The 13,050-nt window shown below is 56.2% G+C and overlaps 1 protein-coding gene across 3 annotated transcripts in view; it reads right to left on the reverse strand.

Annotated features, from left to right (window-relative positions):
• Positions 1–13,050, reverse strand: part of NCKAP5L (NCK associated protein 5 like) — a 36,246-nt gene that overhangs the window by 9,427 nt on the left and 13,769 nt on the right. For all 3 annotated transcript variants that reach the window (XR_006518058.2, XM_014862898.3, XM_044755619.2), the window contains exons 2-8: positions 10,457–10,518; positions 9,215–9,373; positions 8,406–8,474; positions 8,258–8,296; positions 7,441–7,560; positions 4,575–4,688; positions 864–3,493 (exon numbers count right to left, since the gene is read on the reverse strand). Coding sequence is in view for 2 of the 3 variants with exons in the window: in XM_044755619.2 (XP_044611554.1) it covers positions 864–3,493; positions 4,575–4,688; positions 7,441–7,560; positions 8,258–8,296; positions 8,406–8,474; positions 9,215–9,373; positions 10,457–10,518 (3,193 nt within the window). In the remaining variant the exon portion in view is untranslated. The remainder of the gene's footprint in view (positions 1–863; positions 3,494–4,574; positions 4,689–7,440; positions 7,561–8,257; positions 8,297–8,405; positions 8,475–9,214; positions 9,374–10,456; positions 10,519–13,050) is intronic.

Genomic DNA, 13,050 nt, shown 5'->3' on the forward strand with positions numbered 1-13,050 from the left:
TGGCCCCCCGCCCCCGGGGAAGTCGACATATCCCTGGTGGTTGCCCCCATCAACACCTCCCGACACTGGGAACAGGCAGAGACCCTAGGGAAAACCCCAAGGAACAGCAGGGGCAGGGGAGACGGAAGAACTCCCTTAAAGCAGTCCACAGTTGAGCCAAGGAACCTTTCAACAGTCTTTGCAGGTAGATGGCAGAGCCGGTGACATCCTGGCACACATGGGACACACCCTGCCAGCCCCAGCTGAACTTGAACACACTTGCTGTCCAAGCCATACCCTACCTGGGGCTCAACCCCTGCATTCTGCCTCATCTGGCCCAGACAGAGCAACCCCAAGATGGGATGGCCCCTTCTCTAAACCACAGCTCCCACTGCTGAGTCTGTGGCAGGTACCAAAGAGCAAGACAGCAAGGGGACCATCCTGGTCGTATAGGATAAAAAACCCCAGAGGAAGACCTTCACCAGCCAATGGTTAGGAACGGCATTCCCCTAACTACTGAGTGCAGGCACCTAGAAGGCTGCCTCACCTGACACTGGAGAGGATCCAGGAAAATGTGGACTGTTAACTCTTCTCAAACGAGGAACCAGGTCTCAGCAAGTCTGACATCAGACATCCAGAAAGGAGGGGAGCCAGCCACAAAGCCCCTGTCTCTGGTTCAAGCCCCCAATCTTTCCTCCAGGCCAGGCCACTAACCCCTAGATGCTTTGGTAACATTTTACTTGACCTCCTACTCCTTTTGACCTTTGTGAAGCCCAAGCTCCCAGGAAAGGTAGGCCCAGCCCCAGCCTCAGCCCCAGGTGTGCCCGTGAAAGGAAAAGTGCCCTCAGCCACGGAGCACCTGCTGATTGGTCCCAGACCCTCACCTGTTGAGCAGCTGTTGCATGAAGGTGTCTGCACCCTGGTACATGCCAGCTAGCTGGCCCTGCACCTGTCCCAGCGCTGCACTGGACCCTGGTGCTGGTCCCCCGGGCCGTGGCCGGGCCCTGCCGCTCAGGTAGGCCTTCTCTTCCTCTAGTGCCCGGCGCAAGTCTTCCGCCTTAGCCATTAGCTTGGAGATGTTCAGGCTCTCAGCCTCCAGCTTCCGGGCTTCCATCTTGACCTCCTTCCGGAGTGGGGAGCCCCCACTGGCTCCTTCCTTGCCCTTGGTGGCCTCCGTGCGCCGGTTCAGCGCTGGCAGCTTGCTCTTCTTAAGGCCGAACCAGCTGGCGAGGCTGCTGGTGTTGCGGTGCTTGGCCTCGGCGCCTGGTGCCCGCTCCTGGCCCTGGAGCCGCAGCACATTCTCCTCAATGCCCTTCATCACCTTCTCCTCGATGGCCGAGTGTGGGGCCCGCCCCTCAGGGCCTTGGCTTGGGTCAGCAGTGCTAGGCACTGGGGGCGTGGACTGGGCTGTGGTACCACCACAGTCTGCCCAAGGTGGGCCCTTCCCCTTGTCAGGCTTGGGGGGCTCCTTGGTGCCAGGTGGGGCCACAGGTCGGGGTGTCACCTTGGTGGGTGACTTGGAAGGTAGCTTTGTAGGGCTGCCATGGGGGCTCTTATTGGGCTTGCCGAGGCTGGGGGCTGAGGTGGGCACTTTGGCAGGGGTGCGGGGTACCTGGGGGCACAGGGCCCCTGCCAGCCGGCTCTTGGCCAGCTCCACTTTGGTGAGGCAGCTCCTTGGTGAGACAGGCTCCAGGTCGACCCGGGCCCCCATGGAATGGGAGGAGTAGACTCGGGCCCCAGAATCCCCCAGAAGCCCTGGTTCCTGCTGCTTCAGGCTGCTTGTGCCTAAGGCCACTGCCCCTCGCAGGGCCCCCTTGCCTTCTGGCTGCTCAGGGGGCCTAGGGGCAGAGGGCACCATGTCTCCAGTGCTCTCCCCTGACCTCCCTGCTCCCCGGGCCTTCTCGGTGCCAGACCTGGCTGGCACCCCATTCTTCTCTGGGATCTGGGGCCCCTCGGGGCCAGTCTTCAGTTTCCCCAGGGCTGCCAGTCTGTCCCGAAGAGGTGTGTGGCCAGCATCCCCAGGTCGCCGCCCTGCCCCCTGGCTGGGCTTCTTAGATGAGCTGCCTGGGGTCCTGCGGCCAGGATGGGGAGATTCTGAGCCTGCCTTGTCTAAACTCTTCTCCTGGGTGCTCCCATAGGGGCAAGATTCTGGGAGGCAGGGGCTGGGGGGCACTCCAGGGCTCCTGAGGACCTCAGGGGCCTGTGGCACCTCCAGAGTTAGCTGGGGGTAGGTGGGTACCTGCAGTGGGGATGGAGGTGGCTCTGGGGAAGGCCCCCTAAAGGTGCTCCGGGAAAGGTCCAGGATGTTCTCATAGCAGGGAGACACCACTGGTCCTGGGGATAGCGTGGCAGACAAGGCTGACTGGGGAGGTCTGAGCTGCGCAGAGTCCGGGGTTGTGGAACAGGGTGAAGGGCTGGTGGGCAGGCCCTGCGCCCCCTCCGGGGACAGTTCTCCTCCACCCAGACCCCTGCGGGCCAGCAGTGGGGAGGGGCTGCCATCTGAGCCACTGTTCCGGCAGGGGATTCGGGAGTTCCGGGGGAGCTGGGGGCTGAGCTGGGGGCCTCCTGGGCTGGGGACCTTCTCCGAGGCTGGAGGCAGCTTTAGAAACTTGAGACCTCTGGCTGGAGAGGGCAGAAGGGCTCCCTGGGCTTCCCCAGGAGAAGGGGGGCCCATCTGGAGCTTGCTTTTCACCTGAGATGAGGAGTGGGGGTGGCCAGGCTGTGAACCCAGAGGGGCATCCCCCGCACCCATGAACATGCTGAGGAAGGGGAGGGGCCCCTGGCCCTCTGAGGTAGCACCAAAGCCCGGCCTGTGGACATCTGGGGTACCCCCACCCCAAGCTGACTTGGGGAGGCCTTTGGACTTAGACAGCTGTGGGGGCCCCTGGTCTGGGGAGGATGGCTGCCCGGGACCTGGGTGGTCCCTGTTGAGTGGGCCTGTAGCCCCGGCCAAGAAGGCCTGTAGGTAAGACTCGGTGTCCTCAAGGAGCTGGCCCAGGTTCAACTGTTTGCGGGCCAGGGCCCCAAGCAGGGTGTCGGGGCTGGGTGCCTCATTGGGGTCACCTGCCTCATCAGAAGAAGAGGAGGAACTGCTTCCCGGGGCACAGGGCGGGCCAGAGCTGGTGCCCTGGGCCTGGGGAGAGCCCCTACTAGGGCCCCAGGGCCGCCCAGCACCCTCTTCTTCCCCCAGATACCCCAAGAGGCGCTCCCAGTGCAGCAGGCCTCCCAGGCTACCAGGACCTAGTAGCAGGTAGGGGGCCCAAGGTGAGGGTTCAGGCTGGGGTGGGCCACACAGCTCGCCATTGATGGGCTCCGGGGAGCCAGGACCCTCGCCTGGAGGCTGCCAGGGGGTGGCAGGTGAACACAGAAGCAAGGGGTCAGTCTCTTCCAGGGCTCTCAGCACCTCCAGGATCTGGGCTTTCTTTCGAAGGAATGGGGAGAGGGCATCCAGCGCTGGGGGTGGGGCAGCTGGGGGTCCCGGGCCCCCTGGCCGCAGCTGCTGCTCCCAACATACCTTGGGGGAGAAATGGCATGAGAAGGAGACTGTGTGCAGGCCCACGATGTGGGCTGAGTGTAACAGAGCTGGCCTGGTTTTGTCTGTGTCCCCAAAAGGAATTGCCAGCTTCTGGGATATGATGGCTCAGCTTCCTCAAGGGTCGCTGAGACCTGGTCACCACAATTCTTCTTCTTGACATAGCTGGGGTTGGGTACCCCACCTCCCTTCCTGGTTATCCCAGCCCCTGACCCCTTTCCTACTACTGTTAGGGTCAGCAGGGCTAGCCACCTACAACCCTGACATCTTTGTTCGCCCCAGGGGAGAGAGGCATGTCCATTTTTCAGGCTCCAGAAAGAAGACAGAGACTCCATAAGGGGATGTGGTGTGGCCAAGTCCTAAGTCAGCTCCTGCAGCCAACCCAGGCCCTCTGAGGTCAAACAGCCATCCTGCTGACCTGATCCCCGTGGAGAATGACTCCACTGCAAGTACCTCCCTGCTTCTGCCTGCCCCTTCTCTGGCCCAGTCCAGTCTGACATAGCGGTTAATTACATGGGCTCTGCAGCCAGACTCTGTAGGTTCAAGTCCCAGGTCTACCACTTAACTAGTTATATGACCTTTGGCAAGTTATTTAACCTCTAAGCTCCACTGTATCATCTGTAAAATGGGATGGTAATTATATTCAACTTCATAAAATAAGAAAAACCAGAGAGACAAAAGAATAAATGAATAATACTTCTGGACTTGGATAAATAAATATGTATACAATTAGAAATTCATGCCAAAAATTACAAAAAAAAGATAAGATAAATGGTGTCCAGATGTTCAGCATAGTGCCTGGCACAGAGTAAGAGCTCAGGAGGGTTAACTAGGAGTCTTACTGCAGTACTAACGCCTTTGCTGCAAAGGCCCGCGGTTGGGGGCGGGGATCTGTTTTTCTGGGTATGAGGCTGACAGCTGAGGGCTCACACCCAGCCTGGACAAGAATCTGTGCACCAGGAAGCAGCTCTTCCCCTGGGATTCGTTAGAAAACAGCAGTGGAGTACCAACTGATGAACCTGTGGTCAGCAAAGCCACAGACCACCGTGCCCAGCCCTCCTACCTCTCTCTGCCCAGCACAGTGCCCCAGAGGCAGTGAGGCGGCCGGTCCCTCGGCGGAGCTCAGGGAGGGAGAGGCTGGTGGCTCTGATGGTGGCTGGAGTGGGGTGAGTGGGATCTGCAGGGGAGAGGCAGCGTTAGCAGGGGCGCTGTCTGTTCCGGGTCCCTATTCCCTCACGAAGCTAGGCCTCCTCACCCAGGGGCAGGAAAACGCTCTTCCAAGTCTGTCCCTTCAAGGACGTCTCCTGGCCCAAGGTGTGGCTTTCACCACTGTCCCCACCACTTGGTCAGAGGAGCCTTGGGAGACCACAGCACAGGCAGACTGAAAGAGCACAAGGCCAGGCAGCAGGGAGGTGGGACCGGTCGGGGGCTTCAGAGAAAGAGGAGTGCCCCTGGCCAGAGGGTGGCGGCAGGCCTAACCTGGGTGCCCATTGTGACTGCAGGACCACCCTGCTTTTCTGCGGGGTCTCGTCCTCTATTACAGAGAGGGCGAGCCTCGAGACCTGTTCCTGTTCTGATTGTCTGTGACCGCAGCATCACAGGGATGGCTGAGACCAAAGGAAGAGGCCTTTGTTACTGGGGCCTAGAAAAGAGACGGCGGGAGTTATCACTGTCTCCCCTAACTGGTCTCATGTAAAACCCGTACTCTGAGGATTATGAAGGTAGTATTTAATCGTGGGTTACGCAGTACCTAAAAATGTCATTTCCCTTTCCTAGGCAACTCCACTAGATACGAGTCAGCTTTAACCCTCATTCTCCACAGCATTTAAACCCTGTCTCTGTGGGTCTCTCAGCCTCCCCTCCAGCCTGGCCATCTGCAGATGCTCCTGCAGCCCAGATCCTCACACTTCTGGCCTGGACGCTGCTCAGCATTTCACTCTCCCTGACCTGGTTTGGTGGCTTTTCAATCTCCTGTGCACAAGGCAGCCTAAAGCATTTGTTTCTTTTTTTTCCCTAAAGTATCTTTGTGTTCAAAGCCTCCTATGCCCGCCCACTGCCTGTGGGGACAAGTCTGAACTCCTCTGCTGGCATTCCGACCTGGCCAGCCGGGTCTTCCCTGTCTCACTCAGCTCCTTCACATGTCCTTTGTTCCGGCCCAGCTGAGTAGCTTGCTGCTCCCTGCTCCGTTCCTTCCACAGGGAATCCCTCCTCCCCAACCCCTACTCCACTCTTTTTAAATCTCCCGTCCATCAAGGCCCAGGTCCAATGTCTCCTCCTAAGGGGAACTCTCCCCAGCCCATCTCTGATGGCCTCTCTCCCCTCTGCACTCCTAGACTGCACTGGCACACCCTGCTTTGTACTATGGCTGTCTGTAGACCTGCCTCAGCTCCCAGCAGGCCCAGCCTTCAGGGGTATGCTTGCTCTGCACAGGGTACAGCCGTCCAATTCAACGTGTGTTGGCAAAGGCAGTGCTCACAGGAAGAGCTTAATTACCATTTGCCCAATGGAGCTTTTGTCCTAGCAAAGCACCACTTGGGAATAACATTAATAATGAAAAATAGCTGCCAATTATCCACTATCTACTATGGGCCGATTACTATATATTATCTCATTTAATCCTCAGAACAACCTGCAAAATGGGTATTTTAATCTTCATTTATAAGGGAAAAACTGTGGTCTGTAAGGTTAATTTACCCAAGGTCACACAACTAAAAATTAGCTAAGTTAGGGACTCAGCCCAAGATTCTCTGAGGCCAGGGTTCATGCTCTTTCCATGATGTCATATTACCTCTGGGGAAGATAAATCTATTACCCCAAACCTCAAGATGTCCCAGAATTCATTTAAGTAAAAAAATCAGTGATTTAAGGATGATCTACACCTCTGTTATCACCAGTCACCGAGGACGGGGTGAGCTCAGCCAGTGTGCTCAGGCCTCTGGGGCTGCCAGGGTGAACCCTGCAGCAGGGACAGACCAGGGCCTGCAGAGCCGCCAGGTCAGTGCAGTGGATTCAGACCCAGCTCTGCGCCGGCCTGGTGGATGGGGCTCCAGAAAGGCCACGGTGACGAGGCTTCCTTTGCCAGGTGTCGGGCTTCCCAGGGAGCTGAGAGACATCCTGCTCAGAGTCTGGGGGCCCAGAGCTGCCTGGTTTGCATGGGGCAGACACACAAATCCAGACAGATACACACAAGGTTGGCAGGGGTCGGGGGCAGGGGTGTGCTGGTTGACCCCTCAGAACCTGCTGTTTACCTCAGGTACCTGGAGCTGCTCCTGATCCTTCCACCTCTATGTCTTACCCCATCCTTGGGGCTTCCTGACAGAGTGACCCCAAGTGACATCTTAACTGAGCCCAAGATCCATTCCCAGTAGCCTCCCGCTTCTCCCGGGTAAGGCAGGTGTCAGGGCTAGAAGCAGGACCCAGCGTCTGCGGCCATGCCTATGTGTTGGCAGGCGAGCATTTGCAGCTACGAGCACACACAGGGCTCCAGGGTGAAGCGCCTTTCCTGACCTCTCTGTGACACCAAGCACTGGGCTCTTACACCCGGCCCCACCCCTGGCCAAGAAGAGGCAATTCAGTGGCCAAAGGGGCCACTTGGGAGCTTGAAATAACTACGTTTTCAGCCTCCACCCATCTCCCCACACAGGGCGGGAGCAAGCAAGAACCTTCTCGGTCAACAAGAAGGGATGCCACTCAGCTGGGTGGGGAGCACTTCGGGGGGACAGCTAAGCCTGAGGGGACTTAGGGAGTTTCCCCCATCTAAGGCTCAGATCTATCAGGCTAGGTGGGCCTTCCCTGGCTGGGGAGGAACAGGGGAATGGCTGACAGCCTGCTTCTACAGGTGTCTTGGAGAAAAGAGCGTGATGCTGATGGGGCTGGGCTGGGGCAGGAAGCTGAGCTATGGAGAGGGAAGGGGAAGTGCTTGAGCCCACCTGAGGGAGGGAGCCTGTCGTGAGCTGGAGCTTCTGCTGAAACAGGGCGCTGAGCATCTGGTTCTGCCGTTCCAGGTCAAACACCCTCTTCTTCAGCTTGATGCACTCCTCCCGCAGGTCCTGCCACCCGCCCAGGACGTGCAGGAAGACAAAAAGAGGATGTGAGGAGAAGGAGAGTGGTCCTAGCACAGTGCCCTTCATCAGAGCAGCGGGCCCTTCTCCTGCAACCTTCTTCTATGACGGAGCTGAGCCTGCCTGTCTCTGTAGCCATCACATCTTCTGGGGATGATAAATTGTCTCAAGTTTACCACCCCTGGTGGGAGATAAAACTCATTCCCTTCGGCACCTTTCCCATTCCTGGAGCCAACCCCCTACCTCTTAGAAACCATACATCAAAGAAGGGCCCATATGAGGCAGAGCAGGGGGTCAGAGTGGCCCAGATGTCAAGAAGCTACCCACAGTACTTGAGTAGATAGATATTCAGATGACACCCTATGCTCACAATATCATTGCTGTCAGGGCCATCACAACCTGGAGAAACCAGCTGGGGCCAGGATAAGGGAAGGATTCAGCTCAAATCAAAGTCACCATAACTCAGAGATCTGGCCTTACCTAGCCCTCCCCTGCCTCCAGGTAGAACAGTATGGACTTGTCCAAGGCGGGGGCGGGGGCTTCACTGGAGTTGCTAGTAGGCCATTTCCAAGTCCCCTCCTCTTGCCCCTAGGTGAGTAGGCTCAGGGATCCCCAGGAAGGACCTCCCCTGCTGGACCCAGGGCATCTGGGCTAGGAAGTGAGAATGTCTCCCGTGGCCACTTACCTTTTGGTTCAGCAGTGCCTGCACCACGTGGTTGGCAACCTGGGGACAGAAAACCCCGAGGCAGAGCTGTCAGCCAATGCAGCCTCTGCCTGGAGCAGACAAGCCATGTCCCCGCCCCAGCATCAGTCCCACCACAGACCCCACAGACCTCATCCAGACAGCGCTCATAGGTCTCCCGCTGGTTTTCGTTGGCCTGGGCAAGTGCTGAGTTCTCTGCCTGCAGGAGGGAGCAAGAGGGCAAGAAGGAGGCTATAGGATTGTTCTTCCTCCAGGGCAAATTGATTTTGGGGAAGGGAGAGCCAAGAGTCTACTACCTACACCCCTGCGCCAGCTCTTGGCTCTGGTCGGATTCTGCCACGGGGAGGCCTGCAGAGACGGACTGAGGGCATCAGGTAGGCAGAGCTGAGATGGGGATTCTGTAAACCCCAATCTCAGTCAGTGAGGTTGGAGGGGCTGGAGAGACGCAGTGGCCAGGAGGAATTAAGGTGGGAGGTGCCAAAAGTAACCCTTATTTCCCTGAGGAGAAGGCAGAGGAGGCTGGAGGCAGGAGGGCAGGGTATCAAGAATGTGGCAAAGGGCCTAGTTTAAGGATCCATGTCCTTGTCCCTCAACTCCTGAGCCTCGTGTCATCCAAACCCTTCTTCCCGGGGCCTCTGTGACCACTCCTTTCTTGGAGCCAGCAGGGGCATGAAATTGGGGGAGAAGATGGGTGAGGGAGACGTTTGAGGGCTAGGACAGCTCCACTCTGTACATGCCTCTTGTCCTGAGTTGGCACCGGGTTGGAGAGCTAAGAGCAAGGAAGGGCTTGTCGGAGGAGCTCTGCTAAAGAAATGTTCAGCTCTGCTCCAGCCTGGCAAAGCGGACTGAGATGAAGGTCCACCCACACCCAAAAACCCAACAGCGAGCTCCCCAGGGCTCTGGCCAGCACCGCCACCCCCACCCTGCCCCGTGCCTCACCTCCAGCTCCCGCAGTCGGTGCAGGAGCTCCTGGCAGGTGCCTGGCTCCATGCTGCCATCACCACCCTCTTCTGACCTTGGGTTTCCTGGACTCCCGGCTGGCTGGTCCATGGCCTCCGACATCAGGCCGTGGGAACAAGTGAGAGAAGCCCCGGCAGGCTACTCAGGGCACAGGGAGGAGGTAAGCGGAGGACAAGGACAAAGACAAAACTTGTCAGTATTCTTGGAATTTAGATCAGTGTGACCAATGTGCCACAGACATTGTAACAACTCAGGGTCAGGCTAAGACTCTCCAGTCACAGGAGAGACACAAAACACACTCTTCCCATCTTAAGAACAAAGACCATTGTTTTATAAACCCCTATAACTGCACTCACCCTATCACAGGTCACAGAGACACTGCCAGGAGATGAGAAACCTGAATTCTCCGCTGAGATTGGCCTCAGACTGGCACAGTGTATCCTCTCTTGGGTACAGTGGGAAGCGGCCCGGGCCTCCGAGGCTCCCTGCTTCCAGCAAGGCCCCAGTGGACCAGCCTCTTTGTGCATGCTGGTCCCTCAGGAGGAGTCTCTTGACACCCTCCCCCGGCTCTTTCCTATTCATGCTTCAGGCCTCCCACCCTCGTCTGGGTCAAGTGCCATTCTTGCACAGTTTGCAACTGTCTCCCCCAAACTGTCAACTCTGTGAGGGCAGGGACATTGTATTCATGTCACTGTCCAGACTCAGACTTCTTGGTGTGATTCCTGGTGCGTAAGAGACAGACTGACGACTAAACGGACTAGTTTATCATCAGCTGAACACAACACAGCCAGGGTTCTGACCTGATTTGTGTTACGTGATCCCCCAACCCCACCAGACTGTTGCCATAGTTACTGGCTTTACCTGACTAGTCTTCATCTTCCATTTGAGTTTCAATTTCTCTCCTAGAGGAAAGCACTCATTTCCTTCTTTGGCACAAATATTGTAGGAATTTCCAGTAGATGGGAAACCCTTCCTAATGTAAAAGGGTGGAGGCCTCCAGTCCACCATCGACTACTTGCCTCCCTGACTCATCGAAGCCCCCACAAAAGAGGCTTTGCGCTTTTGGACCAAGGAAGGGAGGAGCCCTCAGCAGCTCACCCACCAGGCATCTGAACGCTCTCTCCTCCGTCCTCACAGTGGGGCACAGGGGATGCCTCTCCCACCCCAGCCCTCCTCCTCCAGTCCCCACCACCAGCATGCACAGGCTCCAAAGCCCCTCACCTGTCTCTGCCTCCTCACCCAGGCTGGCACACTCACTCTAGTAGCCAGAATGGTCACCTTGCCTGTGGAAAGACAGAGGCAGATGATGTCAGCCAAGCATCCCACAAGCATTTATCAGGTTCTTGTTGCGTACCAGGTGCTGGGCCACTGGGATGAACAAGGCAGAGAAAGCGCTCCCTTTATGAAGCTTCCATTCTACTTGAGGAGGCAGATAAAACACTGATAAACCAATGAACATACGTCCGGTCCCAATAAGGCACTGAGAGGTGACAGCGAAGCAGAGACCTGAATGAAGTCTGGATGAAATCCTGGAATGGGAAGAGCATTCCGGGCAGAGGAAAGAGCCAGGGCAAAGGTCCCCAGTGCTCAGCCAGAAATCACTCAGATAACAGACGGGAATGAACAGCCACACACGGTGCTTTGCGGTCCTTCTCCAACATACACTGCCTTCTTTAATCCTCCTAACCACAAAGGGAGTTAAATGCTATTATAAACAGCTAGAATTGACAGGAGGAAACCAAGGAACAGGAAGTTACACTCACATACACTGAGTGTATCCTGAGCGCCAATCAGCATGTTGGCACGTTCTCATCCACTGTTGCATATGATTCTCCTAAACACTTTGTAAGGAGGGACGCCAACCTGGTGAGGACGCAGGCTCTGGTGGCAAAGGACACTGTCCAAATCATACGGCTGGTTCACCAAGCACTGGACAGGCCTGACTCTCCCCCTTCGTATGCAGCCTCTCTGTACACACAAGTTGTACTAGAAACTCCTTACATTCTGTGAGCTCCCTACAGTCCCAGGGCTCCTGGAGGTTTGCAGGTGGACAGATCTGGGAGAGTCCCAGTTCTACAACATCTGCTTCCTCCTCTGTAAAATGGGGTTAAGAATACTTAGCCCAAAGGGCTGTTGGAGGATAAGATGAGATACTGTATATAGAGTGTCAACAAATGGAGGCTTCTCATACTATCACACCCTGACTGAGGCGCAATGTAGTCTGGCCTCGGAGCCTGCTGCCACTCCCTCTGTTCACCTGCACGCGGACCCTGAGTCCCAGGCCCCTCACCCTGGGGTCTCAGCTGTAGGGGCAGCTGAGCATCTGAGAGCGCTGCTACCCCGCCCTGCCAGCTCTCCAGCCCCAGGGCCATCCCAGCCTTCACTCTTCTCTGCCTGACACCCCAGAGAGAAAGGCTAACAGCAAAGCGGGAGAAGCTTCTTTCTGAGTGAGAGAGAGTGTGTGTGTAGGCGTGTACCACAGTGGGAAGGGGGCTTCTGAAAACCAGAGGAAAAGGAAAAACTGTGTAATACTTATTTTTAATACTCCAAAACAATGTGAAGTCCTTTGTTATTTTAACATCATAGAAATGTATCGAGTATAACTTCATTTGCTCATAACATTATTATGTTCAATATATTTAGAAATGGACAGGCCTGGAAAAAAAAGAATTCACTAAATATCCTCCTTCCTAGACATACAAATAGGGCTTAAAATAAAAAAATAGGGGTTACAGACATCTCAGGGTACTTCCACCATTTGACCAGTTCCACTGCACCCACAACACTCATCTCTGGGCCTCCGGCCTCTTGCTCCCATTGCTCTAGGAGAGGCCTGCCCCTGTGGGTCACTAGCTTTCTCTGAATCCCCTCACACTCATTTCCCCAAAGGACACTTCCAGGGAGTTGAAGGGTTGGGGTACGGGAGGGAGTGCTGGAGAGAGTGACAGAAAAACGTTGGGAGGGTGAAGGAAGCAGGTGGGATGAACAGGGCAGTGTCCAGGGGCCAGAAAGAGAAAAAGATCCTGCTGGGGAAAGCCCAGGTCTTATGTTCCTCACACAACAAACACAAACCAAACTAAGGGTCAAGGTGGTTAGCAGAATACCTTTTCCTAAAGAAATAAAAATAAAAAAGCATCCAGGTTAGGCGTGAGGCCCAGATTTCGAGGGCTGGCTGTGGATTATGCAGGTGTGGCTTTATGTGTCGAGGAGGGCGGGGACCCAAAACACCCCACAAAGCCAACCACTGCCACCCTCCCAATCTGAGCCCCTGTGGGCCCCAGGGCAGGGAGGCCTGAGTCACACTGTGATCTGGGGGAGACCCTCCAAGTGATAAGCCACCCAAGAGCAACAGTTCTGTCCTGTGGGTCTGTCTCTGTATCCCCAGCTGGGCCCAGCAGAGGCTCCGGAAATGTCGGCTGAAGGCAGGCTGTGACTCAGCCCGACTTTGGGGAGAAGTTTTCTGCCCTCAGCTGAGGTGGTCTGGCCAACTCAGGACAAGGGGCCTTCTCTGTGTCTGCAGGGCCACAAGCAGAGGACAGGAAGCTGTCAGCCTGGACTGTTGAAGAAGCCTGCATTTAAACTTGGCACTGGGGAGGAGCACGCTGTGAGCAGGACACAGTTTGAGTTCAAGATTTCTGTGGTGAAAGAGAAAACTGCCTGCATCTTTATGGAATATTAAGATTCAGAGAGACACCAACACCTTCAGCTCCCAGTCTGAGCCTCATTAGGAATTTGGTCCCTCAGAGTCTGAGTTTTCCGCCTAAATCTCATGAGAAAAAAACCACCCAGGTCAGTTCCCTAGTGGCTGTCCCTGC

The sequence above is a fragment of the Equus asinus genome, chromosome 22 (genome assembly GCF_041296235.1).
Source record: "Equus asinus isolate D_3611 breed Donkey chromosome 22, EquAss-T2T_v2, whole genome shotgun sequence".
In the NCBI taxonomy this organism is placed as follows: Eukaryota; Metazoa; Chordata; class Mammalia; order Perissodactyla; family Equidae; genus Equus; species Equus asinus.